Below are 22,294 nucleotides of genomic sequence, written 5' to 3'. Positions count from 1 at the left end.
ACTTTCTTCTTAGGAATATCAGTTGAAAAGAATGGGGTATGTGGTTGGATGGGGTATGTTGAATCGAGCAGTTGGAAAATTTTCCTTTTATTTTGTGTGTATACTAAAACATATTCACTATTACTTTGGAAAGTCTTCTGGAACCTGGTGACTACATTATGGCAAGAAAGAGTTCAATAGATGGGGCTATAAAGCCTACTGGAATGGAAAATAACCAGGTTGGGGTAGTCACGAAGAAGACAGCCTACAACAAACAGTCAGGGTGTTTGACAGTGATCAGTAAGAGATGGAAGATAAACACTGTAACCTAGTGGGTTTTGTTACCCCCTAAATGGTAAACATTACTGAACAAGAATGCAGGTGATGTCATAGGAGGTGGGAAAAGGGATCGAGATAAAGAGCTATTGAGTTATCTGGAAAGGCCATTCTGACTTCATTTATATAATTCTCAGCAGTGTCTCCTTTAGTCTTTTATTTTCACTCTAGTCTCTCATTTGTGACTCTTCACCCTCTTGTTCTTTCAACCTCAGAACAACAGGCGAGTATTGTTTGAAAGGGAAGCCAATATAATCAGAATGGATGGAGATATGGTGGCCCATTAAAACTCAACAATCCCTCCCCACCCCCCGCCCGTATCCTGTTCCCTGGAAGGAGTAGTTCACTGAGTGGATTCAGTACCACTGTTGGCTAACACCTGTGTGCTTTCTCTCTTTTTTAAATATGTGTAATTGTTGTCTTTATTTTTTAGGTGTTTCTTCTAACTTAGTTTTCTTTACTTTACCATCCTCATCTCTTCTCACTTGACTATTTCTCCTACATTCTTCACCTTTTTCAGTATTTTTTTTATTCTCGCCTATTTTCTTCTGTTCTCCTTTCTCAAAAGAGAAAATATTTATCTTATAATTTCTTACAACAAAAAATAATAAAACTCAAATGGTAGTATTTGCAGTGCACCTCCTTTCTTATCCCTGTAAACACAAGATGTTACTGGAGTACAGAGATTAAGTATATTAGCGTGGTGTTTAACATACTGCTTAATAAATGGTTATGATAATATCCTAAAATAATTCTGTTAGGATTCTAAGAAATTGGTATTCTAAAACAGAGCAAGTGAATTGTTCTCTTTTGGAAGGGGAAAATACCATGAAAAGACGCTTACCAAAAATTAGAAGAAATGATGCATTAAAGATTTCAGTTCCTCATAGTAAAATTTTATTTCAGATTCTACTTTGTATAGGATATAGTTTCTTTTATTTTACGTTGAATATTGTGGATTTGATGAGAATGTGTGGAAACTGGTTTTGAACTGCCACATATTTATATAAATTATGTTTTATTATTCCTAGAGAAATCAATTCATTACTTTATTATCTAATATAATATTTTATGATTTTTCTGTTATCAAACTAAAATTATCTTAAATCTTTATATAAAGAAGATAAATTGTATGATACCTTAATATTGGTAACTTCCTGTGAACCAATTTATTTTTTCTGCAAATCACTGCATCCTGACTTCTTTCTTTCTAATTTATACAATTCTTCCTAGCTCCACCAGGAAAAGACTAATTGGTTTTAAATGTGGTTAGCTCTAATTTTTTTATTATTAGAAACATCTTTCAGTGTCAACATAAAATTAATAGGTTAATTATTTTACGTGGAATTTTAAAATGTATCCATATAAGTGATTATTTTGTATGTTTAAAATGTATCTATTGGCTGATGTTCTTTCCTACTCTGGATTTTTAAGTGTGTAGCTCATTTGCAAATCAGCGTCAATAGCTATATCCCTTTTCCTACATCTATCAAAAAGGCAGAAGTCAGTCAGTCACAGTTCCCTGATTTACTTTATGTCTATAATAGAGGTGGGCAATTAGTAGATGACAGCTGCCTGATGAAGATAAAAATTATTGCATGAAAGGGAAATACATTAGAGCATCATAAAATAGGAAATTCAAGAGATAATTTTAATAATGTTAAGTTCTTTTTAAGTGATTTAGCCCTAGGATTCAAATATAGGTTTCATCCACTAAATTAACATTCTCAGCTACATTGTGGCTGAAATTTTAGGTCATGTAACTACTCATCACTTTCATATTTCCTCTCATCTTATTACTGTAATAATGGACAATAAAGGGTATTTTAAAACTGAGACAAATGGCAGAGAGAGTTCATGGGGCCCCATTTAGAATTGACAAGGAATTACCTTTTTTGTCTGAGTTGTTGCATTTCTGATAAAATAACTTCTGAAGATAGCATCTATAGTGAAAGTATTTACAGCCATTATGGAAGTTCTTAAACTAAAACTTGTTAATAAAGATGTAGACTACCATTTATTTAGCTATATAAATGCATATATGCACATTCTTTGGTTTTGTTTTGATAAATGCAGACATCTATTGCAATACTTGCTAGTATTTTCAAATACACATATCTGTTAAATGTCTACCAGTAAATGACATTATAAAATTATTCATAGAAAAGTTGTAGATTTTTAAACATGTTTCTTTATGAATACTTGGCTTTGGTTACTTTAATTACATTTTTGTTTGGATTCATAAATTAAGTTTAATTTGAATTTTTCATAAATATAGATGTTTATTCTTTCTCAGAATTCTTACAAATAGGATGTATAGATTTTTAGATAATAATGTTTTGTTTCATCCCTTAGCTTTGGTGACTAAGACTCTTTATTTTAAAATACACATTTTCAATGTCTTTGCAAGGAGAACAGAAATGAAACATAGGAAGGAATGGCTGAGATGTAAAATTTCCATATATATGCAAACATAAAATTAAGTTAAAATTTTATGTTTATAAAAATTTTAGTTAAAAACTTGTATTATTATGGTTCTTTGAAAATATCCTACTGATTTTGGGGGTAATGAAGCTCTGTGATATGACCAAAGATTCATCCCCACATTCTTTTACGTGATTGTCTTCCTTCTCAGTGTCTCCCTAGCAGAAGCTTTTAGACTCATTGAATTTTATGTTTTGGAGAAGTTAAAGAATACCATGAATGATAATGAAATAAGAATAAAATGGGCTTTGATTTCATTTCCTATAGCATATACAAATGTGAACCATGAAGCCCCTCAAACTTTTGGCCTTCAGAGACCAAAATATTACCAAATACCATACTGAGTTGGTATATTGAGTTGCTCAAGATGCTAAACTATACCAGAAGCAGAGATACCAACGATACAAAGGTGCAGTTTATATAGATAACAGAATAGGTAATAGAAGATAATGCAAGTAACAGGATGTGGAAATGTATCACCTTTGGTAAAAACAATGAGGGTGATTTGTAGAACTAAATGGAAAAAAATCATGAGTATTATTTTCTTCCCCCCATGAGCTTCATGAGTCAATCAAGAAATTCTGATTTAACCCTCAGAACTTTTTAGTTAAAGACTCTGGGAAGGTGGTGTATAATAGGTGAAAAACAAAGTACTTCTTGTAGTCTTCAAGTTGGTTTTCTCTCTTGGACTCCCTAATCATCTTCAGCGGTGAGAAACTGTGTTCTCCATGCTTTCTCTTAAATAAAACACACACACACACACACACACACGTATATTATATATGTGACTGTCTGTGAAATTCACATGAAAATATTAGCTACCAAAACATATGTGTAAATTCAAATTGTGAGGAGCTCAACATGGTCCAAGTTTTACAGTAAAATTAAGCCACATAAAAAACAAATGCTTTGATAAAGTCTTATTTCATTGTATGAATGCTTAAGGAGGCTGTGAGATGAAGAGAGGCTCAGTGAATAAAGACATAAAATTGTGGGGTATTCCCTGTAATGAAAATAAAACTTTTTAATTCATTCTTTTTGAATGTTTGTTCCCTTCATCTTTTCCCAAGATTATCTCCTCTAGTCATGTTTGTAAAAAATAATCAGTACTAAAGTTTCGTTTATAATAGATAGAACCTTGGGTCATTTCTGAATACTCTGAATTACCTATTTAAATTACTCCATGCTGGAATTTTTTTTTTAATTTTACTTATTTATTTTTGGTTGTGCTGGGTCTCTGTTGTTGCACATGGGCTTTCTAGTTGTGGCAAACAGGGGCTACTCTAGTTGCAGTGCACAGGTTTCTCATTGCAGTAGCTTATCTTGTTGTGGAGCATGGACTCTAGATCACAGGCTCAGTAGTTGTGACACATGGGCTTAGTTACCCCATGGAATGTGGGATCTTCCTGGACCAGGAATCAAACCCATGTCTCCTGCGTTGACAGGCGGGATTCTTAACCACTGGACCACCAGAGAAGTCCTCTATGCTGGAATTTAAAGTCACGTTTTTTGGGGGTTTTTTTGCATTTAGTCTTAACCAAATGCATACCTTTCAGCTTATATTCCTCTTTATTTGAACCATGGGTAATTCTCTGTTTCTACTCACTAAATGAATGATTGTGAAAAAGCAAAATTAGGGTATCTCCAAATATATCACACAAATATATTGTGTGAAAAAAATAAGTTCAGGTGAAGTTTTTAGATTGGTACTCAAATTTAGTGATTCTAGGATCTTTGAAAGATACTGGGTATCAAAATTCACTAATTCTGAAATGTTTTGAAATGTTTCAGTAATGCAGGAGAACAGAGCACTGTAATATCTCAGCACCAAAACATTTGGCAAAGACACAGTGTCATTAGTCTGAATGTGATGGGTTGTATGTTGAATTGTCTCTTCAGTGCATTTAGAAAGAGCAGAGGAACATTTGGGTATGGTGTGACTTATATCGTCAGACATTCATATAGGCACACTTCAAGTCTCTTTGAAATTTACTTTGTGAATAGGTATCATTTATACATTACAGCCATGAGTAAGAGCCAGTGTTTACACAGGAGTGTGTGTAATTGTCAATGAATGGATCTGTTACTTTGTCTTCTGAAGGATAATAACTTTGAAAATATTTTAAGAATGTCCTATCTTCCTACTTGTATGTCTAGAGATGCTTTTTTATAATTCCAAATACAGTTGTAACAGAGGTAAAGGTCTAAGTTGATAAGCTTACATTCTTTTATGCTTATTTGTAACTGGCTACTTGGAACCATAGAGAGTTTTTTCATTTGTTGGTCAAATAATTCACCACCTATTGTTTAGGAATCAGATAGGCTAGAGAATGTCCTAAACGGATCAGAGACAACTTCTTCACTCTATGTACAAAGAGGAAAGGAAGACTCTCACCTCTTTAACACCAACCCCAAAGCCCTTTGTGTACCTAATCTGGGCAACCCATTGTCCAAGGGCCTGCCCACTTATGTTGCCATTGACCCAAGAACCCTTGGTATCTGCTTCAGCCTGATCAAAGCAATTACATGCCCTGTCTACAAGAAAGCAGAACATCTGGCTTTAAAACTCTTGGGATACCTTAAAAACTCTGTTGGACCATTTTAATCCTTTTTGCACTATATATAAAATACATTTCAGTCTCCAAGTTGGGGATTACATTTAAACTAATAAGACTTGCCATTGTTTACAGACACTGAGTTTTGCTACCTGAACAATCAGGAGATAGTATTTGTAGTTCAGCACATGTGAAAAACATATTATCTTTAGTAACATGACATACTTCGTATCAGATGTATATGTGGGTTTTTAAAGGTCCATGAACTTCAGTGTGAATAAAATATTCTATTAAATATTGAGAAAGAAAAACCTGGACTATTTATATTTTTCTAGAAAACCTTCCTAACTGTTTCTATAACGCGTATGATGAAGCAGAATATTTCTACAACAAAAAGCAACTATATCCATTGTTACTATTGATATATATTATTATTAATATTATATATTATTATGGAAAATATTTTATTGTCATAATCAAATCACTGTGACTTTAGGTCTGAAGTATCCACTCTATAATTTTTTTCCAAATGTTAGTTTATAAGAAAGTTTATTTGGTAATTTGAGGTAAAGAATGTTTATTGTAGCTTTAGTATCAAGTATATTATATTTAGAGAAAAACTGAATACTACATCTTAGTTTTATATACAAAACAAAATTCCCTTTGGACTTTTAAGGTACTTCATTATCTCTGAAACATTCGCATTCTCGTGTCACCGTGTCGTTTCACTAGTTATCAACAAACACTCATTAAGTCTCTGTCATTTGTAAGGCATTGATTGCAGGTATATCCAGAAAAATGAGACTCAGTTTTTATCCTCAAAATAAAACCCTCAATATCCAGTTTTGTTAGGGTAGATGAAGGATGTGAGGAAAAATACACAGCTTTAATAAGCAGCAGTGCATGAAAAATGCCATTAGATAAGATCACATGAAGAAAACAAGATGCTAGCTATAAGAGGCTGTATGATGGGTGTTGCATTTAATAAGTGCCATTACAGATACATAAGGTTTTATAGGTGGGAGAGGAAAAATGCAAGTATTTATATAATAGAAGGGTACTTTTGCTGAGAAGAAAAGCACAGTGTTGGAGGGCAACATAATACTAACTTAACCAGTTGTTCCACCCGTACTGAACTACTGAGAATTGCTCAAACTGGTTTTAACTTGTCTCTGGGCTTTCTTCAATCCCTCAACTTCCATATCCTCTTCACCTGTCCATTTCCTAAGAAATTCAGCTTAGGCTAATAGGAAACCTTTCCTGAACCCTCAAGAATGGGTTAGTTGCCATTTCACTCTATCCATTTTGTTGGGTACTTCTCTTAATTTATCGTAAATGCTTATTGAGGTGTTCATCTCTCCCCTGCTCATTATGCTTTTTAAAGAGTCACGGGTTGTGCTGCAAGCACCATTGCACCCATAATACGTGGAAGGCACACATCGATATTTAGTGATTTTATAAGTTATAATATCTAGTCTTAAAAAACATATTAAAATATTCTAGACATGGGCAAGTCACTGCCTTCAAGAAGCTCATTGTCTAGAATAGCTGTTCTCAAACTGTGTTTCCTGACCAGCAGCATCAGCATCTTTTGGGAACTTGAGAAAAAAAAATGTAGATTCTAGGGCCCCACCTCACACCTACTAGATCAAAAACTGGTATTTCCAGGTGATTCTAACACATTCTGAAGTTTAAGAACTACATTAAAGAGAAGTTATAGGAGATAGTGATGGCCATGTTGGCACAGGGCCTATTTTAGGAATTGACTCTTTAGTTAGGCCTTTGGTGAGCTTTTCAAGTGTTTTGAGGAAAAGAACACTTTTATGTTGTAGCAGTATGTTGGTGCTGCAAAAAACTAATAGTACAAAGAGCAGTTGGGGCTCTGAAGTCTAACAACCTGGTATCCAAGACAGATAAAGGAAGTGAGAAGCAGTATTAATTGCCAGAATCTGTTCTTTAGGATGGACTTCCCAGGTGACATAGTAGTAACGAATCCACCTGAATGCAGGACACATAAGAAACACAGATTGGATCCCTGGGCAGGGAAGATCCCCTAGAGTAGGAAATGGCAACCTGCTTCAGTATTCTTGGCTGGGAAATCCTATGGACAGAAGAGGCTGAGGGGCTACAGTCCATGTGGTTGCAAAGGGTTGGACATGACTGAGTAAGCACATACATTCTTCAGGATAGATGTGTATTAAAAACAGGGGGAACTGTTGTAGGTGACTCCATGCTCAAAACTTGAGAGGATGATGGGGGAACTTTTTGTTGTTGCTGTTGAGTGAAGTGTTGCATTCATTTGTACTGCCAATGGAATATTTAGAGGAGGATGTTTGCTGTCATAATGCCTTGTGAATCAAACAGACTTGAATGAATTCTGGCTTTGCAACTTACCATGTTTCTATTGGGCTTCCCTGATGGCTCAGATGGTAAAGAATCTGCCTGCAATGTGGGAACCCTGGGTTCGATCCTTGGCTTGGGAAGCTGCCCTGGAGAAGGGAACAGCTACCCACTCCAGTATTCTGGCTTGGAGAATTACATGTTTCTATTAATAATCTTGACCAAGAAAACTTAGTTAATCTCTTTTCTCTTCATATAAAGTGGGTTTCTTCACATGTAAAATGGGTTTAATAGTTTACTTCCTAGCTGTAAGAATGAAGATATAAATAAAAGGAATGCAATATGAAGCATCTAGCACAGTGAATTACTGGTGCTTGATTATTCAGTAGCTATTAGTATGGATGAATGAACTGTTGAAAATATGCCACAACTTCTTGATAGGGATTGGGGATGGTTAGGAGGATTTGTGAGTCATGCAGAAAGTTGTTAGTGGAAGTTCTGGAAACAAGAGTTTTTTATAAGAAGATAGCATGGAATATTAGGCGAATAACACTTAGCCTGGAGGAACCACTTGCATGTATTGGTTGTGAGGAGGAAGAAAGATGGAGGACACATATTCAGAGTTGTATCAGGACCACATCCATTTACTACAAAGCTCATCTGTTGTCATCTCTTTGTACTTTTCTACCCATTTTGCATAGTAAAGTTGTAACGTATTGTGATTTTTGAAGTCTATTTAGCCTGTGAAATAATACATAAACATCTCTTTTGGTGTTGAGTTCACTTTTTCACAAGTCTACCAGTTCTTTTTTGTATGTCTTTGATTATTAGAATGTTTTTCTTTGTATCCCAAACTCACTATCTCTTAAAGTTTTGTACCATATTTAATTCCTTCCTATATTAGTGGATTAAACTTTTATATTAGCAGCCACTAGAATCCCTGGTTTTCCTTCTTTCAAAGCTCCTTCTATCTCCTAGTACAGAAAGACTTTCATTGTAGCCAATGTAAATAATATAATTATTTTTCATATTACTGTTGTATCTTCACATGGCTTTTAGTTCAGGTCTATCAAACTTAATACTTTAAAACCATAGCCAGAAACTCAAATGAGGAAATAGAAAAATAAGTTTGAAAAATGATTAACACACATTGATGTATTTCACTTATTTTGATGTCTGTGTACCATATCATTTAGCTCCGGAATGGGGCTCCCGAATTTATTGAAGTTATAACCCATATACTTGCCTCATTTCATAATATTAATACCATCTACTCATGTCCCCCTATAATCTGTCAACCATAAGTATCTTAGTAACAGAGAAATAAATTTGTCAGTAATTCACTATACTTAATTATGTTTGAAGATACGTGAGGATACACAGAACCAGAGCTGAGAATCATTTTTCCTAGAGCTCTAAGACCATGCCACATCTGCCCTTGAATAGAACATGGTACAATTCAATAAATGGGTACAGTTGTTAAGCATAATATGCAGTAGAAAAGGTAGAAAGTAATGAAGAAATGATCCAAATCAGCTTGAGAAAAGACTAAGGAAAAAAAGGATTATTCATATGAGAGGCATGTTGTCCGGTTGCTGTTAATAGGTATACAAGTACTGGACTTGGACTGATATAGCTAAAACCTATCTGTTATTAAGAAAAATGTTATATGTAAGCTGGGAATTACACAGCCAGCTTCATTACATTACTATTCAGCAGCTTCCACAAAAACCTAAATTAACACTTATGTGAGGAATCTATTGAAATCATTCATTGAATTAAAAAAAAATCAACAGATTATGTAGGTCTTATTATGAATAGTTATAATTTTGTTTTTCTTTTGACAGTTATATAAAAGAATAATGTACAGAGCAGATGTCATTTCCCCGTCACCATCTTTTACTGTTCTACATAGTGTTGCCTTTCTGGTTCTTTTTGTGGGAATTTTCCATCCATAACAAACAGTCCTAATGAGATAATTCAGAAAATTCACGATTTTCTAACTGGAATATTACTCTTAGACTAGGTCCATTTATCAATATTTTGTTGGCGTTGTTGTTTATAAAACACGTTTATTGCCAAAAGTTTAGGAAATTAAAGAGTAAATGGAAAAATATATATTATAGTCTTTATTGCCCTTTAACCATTGTTAGTGGTGGTACATGGCTTTCTGTGTTTTCTATATATACATATTTTTACAAAAGTAAAATTGAATTGCATTAGCTACATTTAAACTTTTCTACACAAATTTTACATCCCATGCTAATGGACATTTGTGTAATGTACAGTTTTTGTTTGGTTTAAATGGCACTGCAACATATATGTTGCACATTTATCTCTATGCTTTTATCTAGTCATTTCCTTTTGGCAGTGGAAGTAGAATTTGAGAGCCAAAGATAAATATATGAGTTGCTTTTGTTTAAAAGACTGCTAATCGAATGTCAGTGAGTGTGGTAAGGTTGATTAAAAAGTAATAAAGTTATATAATTTTCTGCAATTAAATAACATTAATTCAGCTATAAAATTTAAGGCTTCCCAGGTGGTACAGTGGGAAACATTCCACCTGCCAGAGAGACACAGGTTCGAGCCCTAGGTCGGGAAGATTGACTGGAGAAGGAAATGGCAACCCACTCCAGTATTCTGGCCTGGAATATCCCACGGAGAGAGGAGCCTGGTGGGCTACAGTCCATGGGGTCACGAAGAGTTGGACATGGTTGAGTGACTGAGCATGCACACAAAATTTAAATCTAACCAAATTATTACTTTGTCATCAAAAATCAATTTCACTTTCTCATGGAGAAACAATTCTGTTTTTTGGAATTGTGTAGTCAAAAAGAGCATAGAGAAATTGTGAAAGAGTAGGATGAATAGAATTACACTAAATAAATGTTACACTGGAAAACCCGATCAAGCCCTAAGAATTTTCAACTAGTGACGTGATTATGTCATAGAATAAAATGAAGAGAAATTGGTAGATAGAAATCAGTGTGTAATTTGTTGTCTAGAGTAGATAGGCTGAAAGAAGGTTACAGTAATATTGACTGCTTTATTATCATTAACAATTATCTAAATGAATAAAATAAATGATAAAATATGGTTATCATTAATAAGTTGTTCATAAACTCTTTGTATAAACAGTATGTTTTCTCCCTCCAAACCTAGTATTCAAAAATCTGCTCGCTTATTTTTTTGGCAAGCAAAATTAATAATTGAATTTGAACTAACTTCGCTTTGATCTTGGCTCATAGAAATGGCTGTAGGGACACTTCTTAGCCATCAGAAGAATCAGAATCAGTGTACCTAATAATCTTCACTTATATATATAATGGGAGACATTTGACCAATATCATTGCTGTAGCTGATCCACATTAAAGTGATTTTTTAAAAAAATTGACAGCCTGTTATTCATATTAGGCAAGTATCATAATGATCATTTTGATTCCTATCTGAGACCCTGAGGTTTTAAGCATTATAATGTATTGCTTCCTTTTTGTCCTCTTTCTCTTCACCATCGCTCAGTTTATCTAGAGTAGAGACTGTAGTTTAAATGAATGGTCCGTCATATAAACTAAAGTCTCCCATTATCCTTCAGTGGCTGTGGTCCAGAGTACCTCTTTCATCATAGTCTCTGGGATCTGTGCTAATTTGGATGAAAGTGCTCATTCTTTACAGCTTGAGCATTATCTCCCAGGCAAAAACATGGTGAATAGGCACAGGCACCCATTCCCTTTCATTTGGGTGCCTAGGAAGAAACTAGATCATGTTCAGACCATTGGCTAAATGTTGCTTGCAATCCAGGATAAATTTTGACCCACTGTATTTATATAACACATTTATATAATTTATGTAGCATAAATTTCTAATCCATTAGAGTTGGAATAAATGGGTGTCTCTTTTAAATGTGAAATATATTTTTTAAACCTTGGAATAATAGATGTTTTTAATGTGTTTCTTTAAAGAATACTTCTAGGATTTCAAATAATTGCATAACCAGTATGTCTTAAAAGCAAATTAACAAATATTCAATAATGTAAAAGAATGATAAGTAATGTAACATGGATAACAGTTGAGCCAGGTTTTTGGACATTTATCAAGTACTTCTGTTTAATTATACAATATGTTTGGGGTGATATTCACATATCACATAATGGCTTCATTAAATTTAGCTTATTATATTTTAAATTTATAGAGTCTTTTGGAACACATTTTCAGTAGCTGCTGCATTCGAGTAGCATTACCTTGTCATTTCTTACTCTATATTGTGGTTAAAGGTTTATTTTATCAATCCTGTCTTCCACGCTCAGAATTTTGCCTTGGTGTGTCAGTACCAGCTACTGGTAGTATAATGTCAGTCTCACTTAGGGACACTAGTACCACATATCTCTGAAAGATGGTGATGAGCAAGCATGTGGTTTAATTTGTAAGTTCAGGACATTGCCAAATCTTTGTTTCAGGCATGCGGATTCTTAAATTGTAAGCTGTGAACAAAGCTTGGATCTACACCTTGTGCAGCATTAATAATGCCATAATTTCTTTTAATTCTAAATTACTCTATTGGTTGGATACCATCTTAGTCTCTGCTTTGACTTGTAAATGTCCATTGTTATCTCATAATGATATGGACTCTAATGCAATAACATGGTTAGTCAATTCAAAAATAAAGTATCTTTTTGAGTTTATATCTCCTGAAAATTGATAGGCTGGTACACCAATTGTGTGGTTTTCTTTTTTTTCTTACTAATCTTATTAAAGGGGGAGAACATTAAATCTTTGCATACTGTACCTCAATTTTATTGTAATGATTTTGCTGGTTACCAGGTGGGGTGGCAGTTGAAAAATTTGGTGAATGCACTACGAGAGGACCCGAGTGGTGTTATCTTAACTTTGAAAAAGCGACCTCAGAGCATGCTTACCTCAGCACCAGCTTTACTGAAAAATATGAGATGGAAGCCCCTTGCTCTGCAGGTAATGAAGCTTAATCATAAGTCATACACCATCATTTTAGCCATAGATTATCTCAGTAATGCTTCTTTATTGTGCCTCATCTCAGCAGCATATGGATTAATCTTGTATGCTTTTGAAAATTTGTTTGTGAAATGATCTCTTCACAGCTGATCCTAATACGCTTAATTGTGATGAAATTTCAAAGTCACTATAACTAAAATCAAATGATAAAGAACCCTGCCTTAATTTTTAAACATTTTAAAGCATAATTCCAAAGAAAAGCACAAGTTATTTGAAGCCAAAATGTGGATAGAAATGAAAGTGAGAGGTTTCATTTTGTGATATAATCTTCAATTTAAAAGTTATATCCATATATACTTCTTGAAGAAACTAGATAATAGTTTATAGAATTCTTTTAAATCAGCTCATGAGATAAGAATAGTTGTTTTTGAACAGTAGGTAGAGAAAGTTTTAGGTAGTAATTAAAATGTACCTATTACATTCTTCCTGATGGATCATTTTTTTTCTTTCCACCATGTACAAAGGCAAAAACCGGGAAATTGTTACATTAGAAATTCTGCATTTTTTTTCAGCGTGAAACATCACTCTAAAATGTTACTCTGGATGTTGATAAATTAGGTTAAGAACCAGAGGTATCTAGGAAGTGATAAAAATATTCTGATTGATAAAGACAAGGAAATAATACATTTTCTTCCTTTTCAGTCAGGCTGTAATGTTTAAACACATCATAGAGGAAAATTTTACTCTTCACAAGACCTGCACTTTTAAAATAGAAGACCATTACCTTTCATAGAAGTTTAATTTTTAAAAATTAAAGTTGCCCATTGAAAAAGAACATTTCCTGTTGTTCAGATTAAAAAGAAAAGCAATAAATGAAAATGCCATTGTTATCACTGCTATTAAGTTCTATATTAGTACCTTACACCAGTCTTGATTTTTTTTTTCCCTGAAATTCTCAGTTCTTCATTACACATGAATGGCCTTATAGATTATAATGATTTCTCATTGTTTAAAACTTTCCTACTTCTTGGCCTCAAAGTTGCATTATACTTAAATAACATAAAAATATAAAAAGAACGTTAAGTTCTTTAAATTTTTAATGTGAATCTTTCTATTTTTTCAAATAAAGATGTATAAAACTATATTTTAAAACTATATTAATATGTCCAAATGCACTTGACTTGCAGTATATGTTTATTATCAAAGATTTTTGATGATCATTAAAGTTCAGAGACCAGTATTTGACTCATTAATTCATAGATTAGCAAATCAGACCTTCCCATCACATCATTTTATTTTCTCACTACGTTGTAAGTTGCTTTGTTGTTCCACTCTGTAGTTTTCTATTGACATGTCTTCCCCAAAGATCCTTCTTCAGAGCCTGAAAGGTGGGAACCCTGAAGAAGAGACCCTTACAGCCATTAAGTTTCCTTCTCTATATGTGTGGTTACATTTAACAGCTTCTCTCTAGCCCCTTCTGCTTCACAGTGAACACCAAAAAGACACTAATTTCTTGTTGATCCATGAACTCTATTTGAGGGAATATCTCTAGAAAATAAATTGATGATTTGATCCCCTTTTAGATTCTTTTCCACAAGCACAAACTGGAGAATTAAGCTAATGACAATATCTAGTTAAGAATCGCTTTTATAGAAAATTCTGAAATAATCAAAAGACCTTTTTTTTTTTCTTTGCTACACATACATTTGGTGTGTGTGTTTAAACCTAGAGAACAAAGACTTTAATTTTTTAAATTGCTCTACATCATTCCTTAATTATAGTAGATACTTAAGACACTGTTTCTAGGTTCATTCCTAAATGCCAAGAAATGTGCCTCATCAGATCACTAATTATATTTATTCCTTATTGCCTATTCAATTACTCTGAGTATGCTTGTAAATTTACTTTTTCAGAATGCTGAATTCAGAAAAAAAGAAAATCAGTATTTACATAAGTGCTTATATGTTTTGACGTTTTTATAAATTTGTTACTTCACCTGAATTTAGTTCACCTAAAATGTATTGTCCAAGCTTGACTTTTTATAGATAAACAATACTATTAATGGGTTGGAGGAAGCAAGGAGGGACCCTGCTTTCAACTTTGAAAACTGACTTTACAGAGCAGAAGAAAGAGTAGGAGTTTTAAGTGAATACTTACAGGTGGTGGTAAAACAGTCCTAGGAAAAAGGGCAATGGATTAGTCCTGTAACAATAGCACACCGCCACCAAATCTCCCTAAAGTCTATTTTGAAGACCTGAAATTGTACCATTACAGAATTTCATTTTGATCTGAAGGCTTTGGCTTGTGCTAAAATGCAGAAAGACACCAGAAGCATAGTGGAAACTATCTGGTCAGGATTTTAAGAGAATGAACACAACCAAAGATGGACAAAGCTTGAGGATTCCAGGATCTGGAGGTTGTAAGTAGACTGCTTCCAGAAGGGGAAAAATCAAAGAAATAGTGGGATGAGAAAGTCTTACAGGCAGTTCTGGATTCTTTGTGTTGCCTGAGACCACATATTTTTCCTAGTGGCCAAGAAAGGACCTCATGTGTGAAACTTAAGTGCTTAATGTAGCAACAGTCCTCTGTGCAGACATAAGTACCGTTCTTACTGTAATACTGCTTCTGGTATGTTGCAGCCAAAATGCCCATTAACTCACCTGAATACAAATTTTTTATCTTCAAGCCTGAAGAATTGGACATTAGGTTATTTCTTCAGAGGATATACCAATAGTCTACTAAGAATTATTTCAAATAGAGTTTACAAAAAGAAACAATCTGTGGCATTTATTTAACCTCAATATGTACATTTCATCTTTTTCTTTTATGATACCAGGCTTAGTGTTTCAGATAAAGTATAGCAAAGTTTGTGTAGTTTGGAGGTAGACACTAATACATGCCTCTAATGAAGGGAACAACTTCATTCTTACAAAGGAATAATTATTTTTTAAACTAATAAGGAAATAATTTGTACCTGCACAACTAAAATATAACCTTATCTACCTTAAGGTAGAAAATTTTTGAGGAATACACATGTTTTAATAAAAGTCATTTTAGTTCTAAAACGAATAGTAGCTTCTATTATTAATTAACTGCAATGACAAATTTTAATCTGGATTTTCTTTTGAAAATCATTCGTGGAATTATAGCCAAATAAGCAAAAGCATACAATTCAACTTCATGCTCACAGAGCAATTTCATTAGTACATTTCATGAAATTTGGCAACTCTTGTTAAAGTCCTAATTTCTCAAATGTTTTGCAATAGAACTGAAAGACTTAAAGATATTTTAGTCAAATACTACACGCAGATTTAATCTGGAATTGAATTTGTTGTCATCTGCACCCATTTATATATAGTAGAGATGTTCTACCTGAGGTAGAATCTTTTATTCTGAGAAAGCAAACTAGCAGTTGCTTTCTGAGAATTGTTTTTAAAACATGTCCTTAGTAGCACCCTCTACTAATGTCCTGGATTTTGGTAAGCATGGTGGTTGCTTATGGTCAAGTCCTTGAAATTCAGTGAAAAAATCCTGGGGAATTATGGATAAACCTCAGTGTATATTTTTTGATGTTTGTCGTCTTAAATTAGCGTGCATAGGTCACCAGCTTGCATGAATGGTGGTGTTTTCTTCTTACAAGAGATGTATGGGAGAATTAGCTGGACACTGGTGAGAATATTGATTGAAATCTTCACTGGGAATCAACAATTTTAAAAAAACATTTAGGAACCCAACTTTTTTTTTTTTTTGGTGAAATGCATCTCAAAAATAATCACTAAAATCAATGCTGGAATTCGATTTACTGATACAGGTTTCATTAAACATTTTTAATGTAAAATGATATCAAGCTGTATCATTAGAATTGCTCCTAGACTGTTCTAATCCATAAGTCTTTTATATCGAAGTGATAATTTTTTGTGTGGTTTTTGTGCTTTTCACTTTAAATGTTATTGCTTAGCATTACCTTGATGCCATTTTTACAAGATATTTAAATTAAATACTTTTGAGCAGAGAAAGAAATGGAAAGCAAATAGTCATAGTAGTCAGTTTTGTCTATCAACTGGTGCAACGACTGAAGAACACTGATAATGTTACATTTCAAATACATAGAAATATGAATGGTTGAAGTCACTGTAAAAATAAAAAAAGCAGCAATAATAAAATTTAAATATCAAAGTTATAGGATGGGGTGACCAAAAAACATTAGAAGCAAAGTTTATATGTTTCTGAGAATTTTGCTTTAAAAGCATGTTTTGGAGGAAGCAAGAAAGGTAACTAATATTAGATATGACACTAGAGAAGAAAATAAGTTTTAACTAAAAATGTAATTGTGTTGACTCGGAGGCAGAAACAATTACATGTTTTACATGCTCAAATTAGTAAATAGCTGCAAGCAATTGTCACATCAGATTTTTGTTCACCAATGTTTAAGCAAATTAATTAAAGGATCTAAATCACATTTGTAGTTTTCAACCAAATGCTTTCAAAATGTTAACACAGACTACAAATAATCACCTAATATAAAAAAATTATTTTTTAGTTTCTCTATTCTTTAGCTTCCTATTCTTTCTTTAGTTAATATCCTAAAAATAATGCATAGTGTAAGGTGAAAAAATTGGAAGTTCAGTTTTAATGTTGCAGTATTAACTATGCCCATAAGAGTGGACAGCATAAATATCCTAGTGGTAGTTTCAGTAAGGTGTGCAAATTTTGATGATTAATTGAAAAAAGCAATTTTTTGGTGTGACTCTAAAGTGTATATTATTTGTGTATTATATAATCATGTACATAATTTTATGCCCATAGATCTATTTTTAGCTTATACAGATACAGCTTCCTGATCAAATCTGTGGTTGAAAAAAAATGTTTTTTCCTTTGTAGTCTGATAAGAAAGGGAAGATTACATGCTTTAAGGAGAAGACTCAAGTCTTTTGTATTTATAAATTTGTATTTTAGAAAAGGCTGAGAAAAAAACTGAGAGTGGGAGAATTTAGAATACATGTGTTTCTCTTACTTAGACTCTTTTCAAATCATTGAATACTTAAGAAAATCTTACCCAGGAAAAATTATGCCCAATAATTTTCCAAATTAGATCTAATATTCTTTATATGATCAAGAAATTTACAAGATTGTATGCAACTTCTTGCCTCCCAAAATCCAGAATACATTTTCTCTGCAGCATTTCTTTAGATGTCTCAGAGTTGCTAACATAAAACAATATTCTGGTACTTGTATTGGAATTATAATAAAAATGTGTTTGAACTGAATAAGGACTTGTGTGAATGTTCTGTGCTAAAATAATGGGGTATTGTGTTCCAGTTGAGTCTGTACTTATTCCCAAGAGTGAATAAAATTAATGGCCAGGTTTTCTACTTGATGTAATCATTCATATTTCAATGAGTATTTTCCCTCTGGAAGACAAAGCAAACTCTTTGTGATATTTGCATTAGTGAGTTCTACAGATAACTGCATAATGTGTAATGCACCATTTTCATCTTTTAACATTGGGGCAGTCTTTATGTCATTGATTCCATTCAAGACTTTATATAGCTCTATGAAAGCTGGGTCACTTACCAGATAGAGGGACAACTAAATTAAGATATGGTTGCCAGGAGTTGTTAATATGTAAAATGTTTCAAATAAAACCTTTAACATTAAATGTAGTTTTTTAGGTATAGACGCTCTTTTCTCATAGTCTTTAAGGCCATATGGTTTTCAGAGGTACATTAATACCTTCCAGATGTGCTCAGTTACCTTAAGAGATGTTAGAATCCGGGACAAGAGGAAAGGGCCTGAGCCATCAGAGAACTTAAAGTGAGATTTCAGTGATCCCTTACAAAAGCTGAAAATTTTAGTTTATACTAATCACAGCCTCCCAATGATGTTTAAACTGGAGGAGGAGGATCTTTTTACTAAATTCATCACTCATGATTCAGAGGAAGATTTGTGCCGTGCCATATTGTGGGATACAGTTTAAAGGTATTTATAGAGTTCAAACCGACAATATGAGAAACGTATGTGTACAAAATATAATATATTTCTGAGTCCTGTTCATAGTAGTAACTTATCATTAATTGACTAAGGTTTTAAATGTATACTTGAAGAGATGCATATATGATCATTTTATTTAGGATTTCGATATTTCAAAATATGCATGCCTGTGCCCCAAAAAATCTGTCATAGATTTCTTTTAGAAGAGTAAACAGTATGTATGCAAAATATGTCCTTCCTGTTGGAGCCTCATTGAATCTGGAAGGAAAACTTTGTCATTAGAACTATTGATATATGAAAAATAAAATTTGTGGAAAGGTCCTTCCAGAAAATAAACCCACTTGGATAGAATCCAAAATGGATCCAGTCATGCTTGATTGCATACCAAAGTGGATCAAGTTATACTGAAGCTTCATGCTTGCTTGAGTTACAAGATGCCGTTTTAAAATACCCTTGTATTTTATCCATAAGTGATAGTAGTTCTTAATTCTCTTCCTATGCAGATTTTCCCAATATAAGAGAAAGAGTCAAAATAGCAAAATGGTACAATAAAAATTATCCTTTATTTCTACTTTTTTTCCTTAAATTGGAAATTCTTTATAATACAATGATAAACTTCTTTCCTTATACTATTTTATGAAGAAATTATTAAAGTAAATGTTACTAAGGTAGGAAAAACTATCCTTCTGCATTATTATACTCACATATTTAGGTTTTTGTCTGACCTCAGGCATATGTCTATTAAATTTTGAATTAAATGTAGAGAGAACTTTTTGATTTGAGGGAAGCTGTGTTTTCCACTTTTTTTGTGTATTAGATAGTTACTGGTGGTAGGTGTAATTTTAATGGCATTTGTTACACCTAGGACTTTCTCACTGATAATTTCAACTAATAGCATCATTTATTCTGTGCTTTATTTAGTCACATTTTGCCTATCTTTCTAATGTTCTTTAATGCCATTTTCATTCTTTTGTCATTTATATTTTGTAACGTTTCAATTCTTGTCCTAACTTAGAGCTTTTTAAAGGCGTTATAAATTATCACAAATTTCCTTTGGGGTTAAGTAGCTATTTCCATTTTCCCATGAAGATTCTATTTTGCCATACTTTATTTTTCCATTGCTTAATGTCTTCTTTAAAATATGATTCTCAAGAATAATGTTTACTTTTTAGTTTGAATTAGCTTGACAAAAATATACTGAATAAATTTATTATTTATCATGTGTCTTATACTTAGTACAAGGCATACTGATTTAATTAGCCAGATATCTGCATGATAAACCAATTTCAATGTTTTCTATGATTTACCAGTTAATAAAATAACTAGTAAGTAGAGTTAACAGAATCAACTAATTTCTTCTTTGAAAGAATGTTGTTTTTTTCAACCACTTCAATTAATTAACCAGCTGAGACAATCAAACCTGTTGTTTGTTTAAGCACATCTGTCTTTTTCTTCTACATTTTTGCTAATTTAACTGTGCTGAGAACATTAATAGCAAATCTGTGCTGAAAATAGAAACCTGTAGAAAATATCGATTTGAAGGAAGTTGACACGACTAATATTTAAAGTTCCTGCAAGGAGAAGGATCAAGTACCCTAAATAGACAATCCTTGTAACAGTCCAGGCAGAAGAAAATACTTTTATTGGTTCTGACCTCACACTTCACATGTAATCACTGACTGCTACTACTCCTTTTTTCCTACCTTCCTGCCTCTTTGTTTGGGGAGGACAGGGATAGATACCAAGAGAAATTATCTTTAGTTCTACAGATGGTAAAATAAAAGGAGAGAAGTCTTCAGAATTAAAGTAGTAATCCTAGGAAAGAAGAAAGAATAAAAAATGTTTAGATTATTTTTTTTAATGTTATGTTTTTAGAACTTGTTTTTAAGTTCACTCATAGTGTTAAGATAATTTAAAATAAGAGCATATTAAAGCATTTAAAAAGCATACTGAATATTCGTTTTTCTCTCACAGTGCATCTGTTACAGAAAATGTTGGCAAGTAATGTACTGTGTAATGAATGTTTTCTTTACATTTCTATAATTATGAAATTTTGTTTAGATTTCTGTTTAGTGTCATTTGTATTTAATAATAAGATATCCTGACAGGAAAAAATTGTAAACAATCACATTACAGATCACACTTAACCTAAAGATCCTATCATTCAAAGATATATTGGAGAGACTTGTACTACATTCTTAGAAAGAATATAATACTTTATTTCCTCAGGCTTCATGGTGTTCATCTGTACAAGTAACTCCTGATTACCTATATAAATTTCAGGATTTCCCATTGCCAAAATTTTTGTTTCTAAAAGACACACATAGTTTAACTTAGTGCTATTCCAAAGTCAGCATATTTAAACATAAACAGCATAGTCTTTACTGTATGTTTTCAAAATATATCAAAATTCTTCGACATGTAAACTTTCAGACTTTTTAAATATCATATAAGGTACAATATTCTAGAATCCCAAAATAAATTATCAATTATTTTTCCCTTCTCTCTCTCTTTCTTTAATTTCTATTTCACATAGATTAAAACTTAACCGTCATTTTGGCAGGATGTGTGATTTCAAGGTATTAAGGTGAGCTGTGTAAAAAGGAAGGTCAAAAACCATGAACTGAGCCATAAACTATGTAGCCTACCCCAGGGACCTACATTGTACATTGTATTTATGCTTGGATTTCTGAACAAATTTTGTTTATCTGTACAAAAATATTGTCATAATATAAAATAGTTGTACTATGCCTTTCTTTGAGTGTCCAGCAATACATGTTAAAGTAATAGAACTATGGGTCTATATACAGCTATCCTAAAAGTGTTTTCATACTGGCTAAAGGGCAACATCTTGTCATGTGAAGATGCAGTTCCTTTTGTGATCATCATTTTTGTTTGCGATTACATTGAAGTTCTTATTTCTCAATGTTATTGTATATGTAGCTAATCAGTCAGATATCTGTAAGATAAACATGAACATGTGTGAATTTTAGTTTCACTTTAGAGAAATTTCTCAAACCACAATATCATTTCCAAATGCTGTGATGCTTAGAACTGGGAGTGTTCATAAGTTAATGCATCCTGATGTATGGCTTAATTCAGTAAATAGAATATCTTAATTTTTAAAAAACTTATTTAATAGGTAAATACAGGCATGAAAATAAGATCTATAGGTATACAACTAAAAGTTATTTTAAGCAATGGTAAATGTGTGTGCCTATGACAAGTGAAATGATTGTGTCACACTAATCACCATACTTTTGAAGATGTACCATAAAATGACTTTGAGAAGACAGTATTGTTTATATTTATGGAAGAAATACATTTCCTAGGAAATATTCTCATGTTAGCCTTTCATACTCTATTTTTGTAATGTTTTCTGAGAATCTGTGACTTTTTACTGACTTAGGAGTATAATGCATCTCTTTTGGGAAAAGATCTGAAATAATCTTTCTTGTATAATCAGTCAAGATGTGAGTGAACTCATTCTTTTGGAAGTTAGTCTTTATTATCTTTCTTTCAAAAGTGGGATTCTAGCAAAGCAAATTCAAATAAGTTTCTAACTGTGAGATAGATCTCTCCATTATGAAACACTGCGTGATATTATTACCTTACAAATAGCTTTAACTGATTATGCCACACAA

At 32.7% G+C, this 22,294-nt stretch overlaps 1 protein-coding gene across 4 annotated transcripts in view; it reads left to right on the top strand.

Moving 5' to 3' along the window:
- Positions 1-22,294, top strand: part of CNKSR2 (connector enhancer of kinase suppressor of Ras 2) — a 271,503-nt gene that overhangs the window by 134,240 nt on the left and 114,969 nt on the right. For 2 of the 4 annotated variants that reach the window (XM_061136324.1, XM_061136323.1), the window contains exon 9: positions 12,513-12,659. The exons of the other annotated variants lie outside the window; for them this stretch is intronic. In XM_061136324.1, the coding sequence (XP_060992307.1) occupies positions 12,513-12,659 (147 nt within the window). The remainder of the gene's footprint in view (positions 1-12,512; positions 12,660-22,294) is intronic. 4 annotated transcript variants of the gene reach the window in all.

Source organism: Dama dama, chromosome X (assembly GCF_033118175.1).
Source record: "Dama dama isolate Ldn47 chromosome X, ASM3311817v1, whole genome shotgun sequence".
Classification (NCBI taxonomy): Eukaryota; Metazoa; Chordata; class Mammalia; order Artiodactyla; family Cervidae; genus Dama; species Dama dama.
The sequence above is the reverse complement of the archived record's forward strand: the minus strand, read 5'-3'. Positions and strand labels throughout refer to the sequence as shown.